The sequence below is a fragment of the Quercus suber genome, unplaced genomic scaffold, assembly GCF_002906115.3.
Source record: "Quercus suber isolate HL8 unplaced genomic scaffold, Cork oak 2.0 scaffold_47, whole genome shotgun sequence".
In the NCBI taxonomy this organism is placed as follows: domain Eukaryota; kingdom Viridiplantae; phylum Streptophyta; class Magnoliopsida; order Fagales; family Fagaceae; genus Quercus; species Quercus suber.
In genome coordinates, this window is record NW_027069512.1 from 1,304,480 (window position 1) to 1,313,413 (window position 8,934).

The 8,934-nt window shown below is 39.2% G+C and overlaps 1 protein-coding gene across 1 annotated transcript; it reads left to right on the forward strand.

The window, feature by feature from the left end:
- The first annotated feature begins 1,261 nt into the window (after nucleotides 1–1,261).
- On the forward strand, nucleotides 1,262–1,846 carry LOC112025032 (dehydration-responsive element-binding protein 2D). The gene has a single exon (XM_065771700.1). The coding sequence runs from the start codon at nucleotides 1,262–1,264 to the stop codon at nucleotides 1,844–1,846; it is 585 nt and encodes a 194-aa protein (XP_065627772.1).
- Nucleotides 1,847–8,934: the final 7,088 nt, after the last annotated feature.

Here is an 8,934-nt window from a genome sequence, read left to right on the forward strand (position 1 = left end):
GTATCAAAGTTATTTTTTAAAATAGTGTGTAATTAGAATTGAATCAAAATAAGATACTATTTTAAGATAATGGTGGGGTGTCTAATCCCTCCCCACACATAACTGAACTTTTAAGTTCATGTCATTAGTTCGAGACATTCCTTTCCTATTTAGCTTACTAGCTCTTAGGAATTTCTTTAGTTTATTAAGAAATAAAGTGAATTAGACATAAATGATGACCAATCAAACCCCATAGTTGGTGGGGATCCCTTAAAAGTTAAAATGGAAAGATAAATAAAAAGAGACTTACTGATGCACATACATTTACCCAAGTGTCACACATTGTACACACATCATCACAAGGCAGGCATCGTTGAGGCCCCCAAATTACACAATCAAAGCCCAACAACTACAAATTTGGATCCGGATCCAACAAATGCATTCATTGCCATAATTTATAAGATTTATCTAGGAAAATTTTATAATGGGTCTTGTTAATGTGTTCCTTTTCTTAGGCACATATTAATCCATTCATTTTTTAAAATATTTTTTCAAAAATTAAAAAAATTGTCAATACTTTTTTAATTTTTGAAAAAATATTTCTAAAAATGATTAATTATTGTGTGCTTTTATGGTACATATTAGTAAAATCCTTTTATAATACATTTTAGCATTATTATGTCATATTTGGTAGCTTCATTAATTGTCATAAAACACTTCTCCACCAGATTTTGATATGACACCAATTAAGTGCTATACACTCGAAACATAATATAATTTTTCTATTTTCTCGGTGTAAGCTTAACCAGTGTTGGACAATTACACGTTTTATTTTCATGAAGCTACGAGCTGTTTTTTCTGAGAAATTCCTCGTTTTCTGCTTAACCTACAGCATGTGCCTCTGTTTCTCTCTCGCAGTGACACCCAGCCCCTTCAAATTACGCTCACCTGTCCAACTTTCTATTGATTTTTTCATGCATTACACACACGTGTCTAACTTCAGCATGAGAATAAGAAAGGAAGATAGCATGGAATATACTGTAATTCATATGTAAAATTCACATCCTTCCAATAATCAAGACAAGTGTTTTTGCTCTTTTTACAAGTGTCAGCTACAAAACCATGCAGAAGCAAAAAACCAAGGTCTCATTTTACACGTGTCAATCACCCAGTTCCGGCCTACTGTTGACCTTGCTTAGTTGGCAATATATAGACAATGACCAGAGCCCATTGTGTGAGAGAAAAGAGAGCTAGAGTTGGAGTTAGTATTGAAAGTTTTAACATGGAGAATGAAGCAAGAAAAGTGACAAAGAAACCATCAATGGGAAGATCGAGAAAAGGGTGTCTGAGAGGGAAAGGAGGGCCAGAAAATGCTCTTTGCAATTACAGAGGAGTTAGGCAAAGAACTTGGGGCAAATGGGTGGCTGAAATCCGAGAACCAAACCGCGGCGCTCGTCTTTGGTTGGGCACTTTCAATACTTCCATAGAAGCTGCACTTGCTTATGATGGTGCTGCTCGCAAGCTCTATGGCCCCTCAGCCAAACTCAACTTGCCAGACCGCTCATCATCACCTCGCTCGAGCGAGCCAGAAGTCACGAGCTTATCTATGGGGAACAACTCATCATCTTCGGGCTCTTGTGGGAGTGATAATGGTTCGGTTAAAGAAGAGGAGAGGACATTCATGGGAGATGTGTGTAGAGAGAGTTTATGGGAAGGGTCATCGGTTCCGGGTTCGATTGATGAGTTGTTGGTTGGAAACAATTTTCTGGAGGTGAATGATAATGGGGATCCCATGAGTGGTTTAATGGTTGAGGGAGAGTTTTTGGACTGGGATACCTTGCACTTGCAGTTTCCATGGAGCTTGTAAGGTTTTCGTGGATTAGATAGTTTGTCTTGTCTTGGTGGCGTGTAGATTGTAGACTACTTTCTAGTTTCTACGTTGAAGAGTTTTCAGTACTACTCTCAGACTGTAAAATAAGTAAATTACAGAAACATTTTTTTTTTTTTCCTTTCGTTTTTTTATTTTTTATTTTTTATTTTTCTTTCTTTGTCGGTTAATTAACTAAAATAAGTAATTTACTTTTCTATTCTTAAAAAAAAAAAAGGTTTAGGGATATAAAAATTTGTCAAACTCTTTTACATTCCACCATTGTTGGCTAATAATAAAAGTGAGATTAGTAAAAGTGATGTGTTTACTATTATAATTTTATCATCTTATGTCTCTTCATCGGAAGAAACTAATGAGAAATACATGTAATGAAGTTTTCAGCAAAAAATGTAAGTGAAACATTACCCTAAATAAAATGTTGATAGAAAGAATTGAAGAGAGCAAAAGAGCCATTTTTTTTAATATATAAATTATGAATAGAACTTAGAAACAAACCCTAAATCTAGCCTACTTCTGGTGGGCGTGGCAGGTGGGTCTTGAATCACGGACCCCTTCTCTCCTAGTACCTAGGGAGGTGTCGTCAAACCAAAGACATATTAGCAAAGCCTCCATCCCTTACCATTCTCTCTTTAAAAGAGATTTATGTCAATAAAGCGTATTAGCAAAGCCTCCATCCCTTACCATTCTCTCTTTAAAAGAGATTCATGTCAATAAAGTTTATACAAGTGGATATGTATGACACTTTTTTCAACTTTGTTGAATTCATTTTTCAATTTATAGTGCCACAATTCATATCATCATGCAACTATTATTCTAACAGTAAGGAACAATGTTAATAATTATTGCTTTGTCTCTCATTCAATAGTTGTAGAATGAGAATTTGAACTTTAAACATATATGTAAGAAAGACTATGATGTGTCAATGGAGGTACAAATCTCTTAGCTATTGAGGTACTTTCAAGTGTTTTTAATTAAATTGATGTCCACCAAAATCAAGATTTTTCGGCTTATCCATTCCATATGGATTGTATTTTTGCAGATTCAAATTAAAATTGTAAATATGCATCTCTTTTTGTTTCAGTTTGTAATGAATAATAGATATTTAAAAGACTTTTATTATTTAAAATAAATAAATATTTTTGTTTAATAATTTACCGCACAATGCGCATGGTTATTGCCTAGTTTGAATTTAAATATAAAACTTAATTTAGTGCATCTATAGTATTGTATGAGTCTGTTTGGATACAATTTATTTTGTTAAAAACTAAAAACTGAAAATCGAAAACTAAAAACACTATAGCAAAATAATTTTTAAATGTGTGAATAATGCCGTGAGACCTATTTTTAATGAAAAAGTTGCTAAAAAGTGGAGTTTGTGAGTCTTATAAATAGTGCACGGGATCCACTGATGTGGCTAAAAATGAGTTGAAAAGTCAAATAGTGTTGCTACTGTTCATGAACAGTAGCCGCACCTTCAGTTTTGTTGAGCTAAATGCATGCAAAAAAAAAAAAAAAAAAGAGTAAAATGCACATTTGCGCAAAACGTGAAACGTGAACGTGGATCTAAACTCACAATATATATTTTTTACTAATATTTTAAAAGAGTAATACTATAACTACAAATTATTTTACAATTTTACAAACAATTGATGTGATAATTCTTATCTAATCTATCGTTAATTTACTTTTTTTACTTACCAATTATCATTCACTACATCAGCCATTTGTGAAATATTTTGTGACTTTAACATTAAAAAAAAAAAAAAAAAATTCCTTAGACTTGCATAATTATTCATGTATGACTTTGGCTACTTAATAACTACACGTCTACACCCTTCAAACGGGAATGTTCCAAGTTTCAACACCAACTTCTAGTACTTCGTCGGAGCCTTCTTGATCCCTGATTTAGATGTTCCTCATTGCTTTTAGAAACCTCTTGAAGCCTACTTTTCAATGTCAGCAGTTATGTACACTTTAGCGTAGCATGTAGAAGGTTAATTATAACCCTCAAAAGTAGGGAAGTTAATATGACAATTTTGCCAAAAAATTTATATAAGGATCTCTTTCTACTTTGCACAAATTTCCTGACAATCCAGAGTTTCTTTTGTAGAAAATATTGGCTCAAACAAATTTTAGCTCTTGCGTAGTTTAAGAAACTCAGTGCTTTATGAATTACCTATGTGTGGTTTACAGCACATTTGGGCGTAAAGTTGGGACGACAATTAAGTAGATTTCGCACAAAAATCCAAGAATTCCAACAAAACTTTCAACTTTCTCGTCTTCAGCTGACGATCTTCCCTACCATGAATTAATCCAAATGAGGTACTATTAGTAAACTTCTAGTGCCAATGTTTTTATTCATGTCAACCTTGCACCATTATTTTAATTTCCATGTTGAGAAGGTTCAGGAACTTTGCAACTCATACACTTTTGGGTTAAATTTTCTTATTTTTGTGAGTTCAAGTTATTCGCTACTAATTTCCACCCTCATAGCCTCTCAAATTTAAGCTAGTATGATACCCTTTCCAATAATATATCATTCATGTGGATCCGAAATTAATTGACCAAGAACCAAATTAGAGTCAAACTATTTTTCTTGTTTTTAAGATATCTTTACTCATTCCCACCTCTATTTTGGTCCTTGAATATATTGTTAAATGAAAGGGAAGTTCATGTTCTTTAAGATGAAGCCACGTCTAGTTCTTTTGTATGCAGTGATGAAGCTAGAAATGGGACAATCCTAAGGCCAAAATGATATTATAAAAGCTCATATCATACAATGAAATACGCACGTACGCAATTACGCATACGCTTGTATGTAGTTATGTATGCTTTTGCTATATTCTTTGAAACGGTGAGCTATATTTTGCGAGAGAACTTAACTTAATTATACAGTAGAATTATTATTATTATTATTTTTTTATAGTTTGGTTTCTATTTTTAGATGTTTTAACATTATAAATTTTTTATATATAGTAATTTATGTCATAAAAAATTGAATAAGTGTGTTATCATAGTTGAAAAAGTTTTATAAAAAAAAATAAAATTGAGCAGTTAGATTGTATTTGTAATATAATTGTAGGGACTCAGTTTGGATTTGACCCTGAGTATGAATGGGAATTTCAGCTCAACAAGCCCAAACAATAAATTTATAGAGAGTGGGTTAAAGGTTTAGATACTGGCCGTCGTTTATCAAGCATCAACTCTTCTTTATAAAAGAAAATACTTAGAGTTTATTTACAACTGGGGGGATGCTCCTCGGTCTGTGGCCGAGGAGCACCTTTTCTTCTCCTTCCTTCCCCCCCTCCTATTTTTACTTTACTTGCTTTTCTTATATAGTCTTCATCTTCCTATCTCCTTCTTCCATCTGTTGATCATCCATTCGCCTCTCTTCTGGCCGTCCGTCCCATCAGAGGCCTTATCGGTACTCAAGTGGTTCACTCTGATCAACGTTACCCTGCTAAGGGGTTATATCCCCATTAATGCGGCCAGAGGGGTTAGGTGAATACGTTAAGTGTGAATGTGATAGCTTGCTCTGGGCTTGTCCATTCCCAAAAATTATCCTTAGTATGCCGAGGACGAAGAGGTCCTCAGCGTGGGCCAAAAAAGAGGCTTTCCCCAACTTAGCCTTGGCTGGTCAGTCTTCCTCGGCGCTGGCCTTGGGCCTACTACGCGATGGGCTGTGGCTGTCAGGCCCACGGGCCCCACAATAGCCCCTCAAAACCTTGCTGCACGTTCCCCCGGACGGGGAGGAGGGTTTTGATATTCACGGGCTCTCCTAGGCGAATCGCCCCACTTCGGTTTGTGCTAATGCTGGTGACTTTTCGACTGCTCGATGTGCGTTTTTTGCGTTTCAAGACTTAATGTGTGCCCACATTAAATTTTGGCGGCACCACGTTTCCCACTTTCAACGGTGTGATGGTAATCGTTCGGTAAGGATCTCCTGCTTTTATGGGCACGCAGTTACATTTGGGGAACCTAAGGGGGAGTATAAGTACCTGTTTGAACCGCCTGGTTTCCTCATTTTCGCGCTTACAATCATTGATGCGTATGACTTGAGTCTAGTTCAACTTATACAGTACCTAAAGAGAATCGTCATATTTCTGTAAGTCTTCTTCTTCCAGTGACCCCAAATTTCCTTGATTCTACTTCTCCTTTTCTTCTTTTGGAACTTTCAGTCGTCCTTGGGGAATGGGTAAGTTTAAGAAGTTGGTTGAGTCCGACGAGATGATGAACAAATTCATTGTCGACTATGGGATACCCAATAATGTGAGTTTAAGGTACTGTGAAGAAGGGGAGTGGTACATTAAGAGGAGAGAGGGTGAAGTCGTGATCCCAATAGTCGCTTTCATAGAAGGGGGGATGAGAATCCCTATGAGGCCAGTGACCCTCAATTACCTTAGGCATTTTCGCCTGGCTCCTACCCAGTGTGCCGTGAATGTATTTAGGATATTAGGGTGTGTAGATACCCTGAATGAGAAAATGGGGCTGAGACTGACTCACCACAATGTGAACTGGTGCTACAACCTTCATCATCTGAGGGGTAAGACGTACTATATGAAGACAAGAGACGACAGGGTTCGTCTCATCCAATGTCTTCCTGATTCCAATAAGGGGTTGACTTAAGATTTCCTCATAGTGTCGGGAGAGTGGCACAACGGTTTTCATTGCCCAACAATAGAGGGGGAGCCAGGTAGGGTATCCGAAGTGGGAGACAATCTAGGTTTCAGTATTTTTATGTTTATAACTGTAGATTCGCTTTGGTTTATTAACTATAGAAGTTTCACTTTTCTTTTCGCAGGTCCGCACGCCTTTGCACGTCATTTCTACCTGGTTAACAAAGCGGATTTGGAAACCGTTCTTAGGTTGGACCTTTTCTTGAACGAAACTGATAACCAGGTCAAAGCTGCTCATCAAATCCTCGGATGCGACCCAGCTCAGAAATCATTCCCAGTCCCGAAGCACGTATTTAGAGCTCGTGACCCTCGGCTTATGCAGATTACCGTGGTGGAGGATGATTTTGCATTTTCCGAGGGGTCTTATATACCTAAAGGCATTCCGCTAGTAGGTCCCTCCTCATCCCAACAAGTAACGGTGGCCGAGGAACGACTATCTAAGAAGGCAAGGGAGGTGGTTGAACTGAGTTCTTCTGAGGACGAATATAGTGTGTTCGACTTAGCTGATCAGTCCGAGGATCCCTCTGGTGATCTAGGAGACCCTCATTTGTCCGAAGCCGATCTCCGATCCCTAAAAGTTGGTACCCAGGCTGAGATGAGTTTAAAAAGACAGCCCTAAACCAATCTTCTTGACCTGCTAGAGGGCGGTTCCAAGAAGGGTGTACCGGAAGAGTCGCAGCCCCAGCCCCCAGCACCTCCGCCCCAGATTTTGACTGTGCAAACCAGGTCATCCTCTGTCCCCACAGTATCAGACCTTCAAACCGAGTCTCATGACCCGAAGAGGAAAAGACCTTCCAAGGGTAAGGAGCCTATGGATGGGAGCAAATCCCATTCCTCGCCCAAGGAGGGTAGACTTCACAGGCCTCCAAAGCAACTGAAGCTCGGTGGTCGACGAAAAGGTAAGGAGACCATCCAGCAGTCCGGGGCTCAGGCCTGGCTGCCCGCTGCCATGCTCCATGATCAACCCCTAATGGATAACGCATCGATGCGGGAATCTCAAGGAGCCGAGGGGGCTCTTGTAGCCAATGCCCTGGAGAAATCTCTTCTTCTTCCCACTGACATGGCCGAGCTAAGAAATATGAGTGGGTCAGAGGTTGTCCTTGACTTTAAGAAATACCTAGGCATGGTGGGTCCTTTGGCACCCATTTACTTTATTCGAATTTTGTCGCTTAGTACCTTCCTTTCTTTTTACGGAGTTACTTGTTTTCATTGGCAGGCTATCCAGACTCTTTTGAGGTTAGATGAGGAGATCGATGGCCAGGGCAATGCCTTAGCGCAAGAGCGTGACAAGTTCTTGGAAGCTGCTAATACCCTCAAGAGATCTGAGGCCGACCTAAAAAAGGCGACCGAGGATCTGGAGGAGATGACGAAGGCCAGGGACGCTGCTGCCTCCGACCTAGCCGTGGCCAGGAAGCAAGCTGAGGATCAAATTAATCGCTTGCAAGACGTTGAAGGTCAACTACAGACTGCCAAAGGGGACATTGCCTATATGAGGGAAAAGTTGACCGTGGCAATCCATGAGAAAGGTGTTGCCGAGTATGCCAGGGACGAGGCTGTGAGAGCCAAAGACGAGGTGGTATTTGCAAAAATAGACGCTGAGCGCTCTGTAGAACAGGCAGAGGAGGAGGCTTTCGCAGATGGAGTGGCTAAGACTGAAGCCATCCTTCGGGCTCAAGTTCCTGCAGTGTGCAGGCATTACTGTTCTCAGACCTGGCATGAAGCCCTCAACCAAGCAGGGGTTGATGCCTCATCTGACCTTAGGAGGGAGGATAGGGTATATTACCCTATTGCAATTCGCGAGACTACCCCTGCTGCTCCCGATGAGGGATCCTCATTACCAGCGGTTGAGAATCACGATAAGACCGCCGAGGATATATCTTTAACTGACCAACCATCTGAGGAGATTGAACCCCAGAGGACGTTGGGGGGAGTTAGAGCCGAGAGTCAGGAAATACCACAAGATGTGGCGAGACCTCCTGCGGACCCTTCGATTCAAAGCCCTTAGGCCTTGGCTAAAGCCTTTTAATTTGCTTATCGAATTAATTTGCCTACTGAGTTTGGGAGACTAGTATACGACATAGGATAATTTTGTTTATTTTCTCTTTTATCTTCTTGTTTCTCTCATTTTGTTTCTTGCCTCAGTGGCACTGTAAGGAAGTTGTATACTTTCCATTTGAACTGAATACTTAATACTTTGCTTCCAACTTGTGATATTTTCTTTTATTTGCTTTACTATAATATTCTGCTCCATATTTGTATTCTATTCTGGAGTCAGCCTCATGAAACCATCTGTTATCCTTCAAATATAAATCTAAAGACCGTATTATAGCTTGACTCTAGGTAACGCTTTGGTTTTTCTCCAGATAGTTATTTTTTCCATGGGTTCGAGTC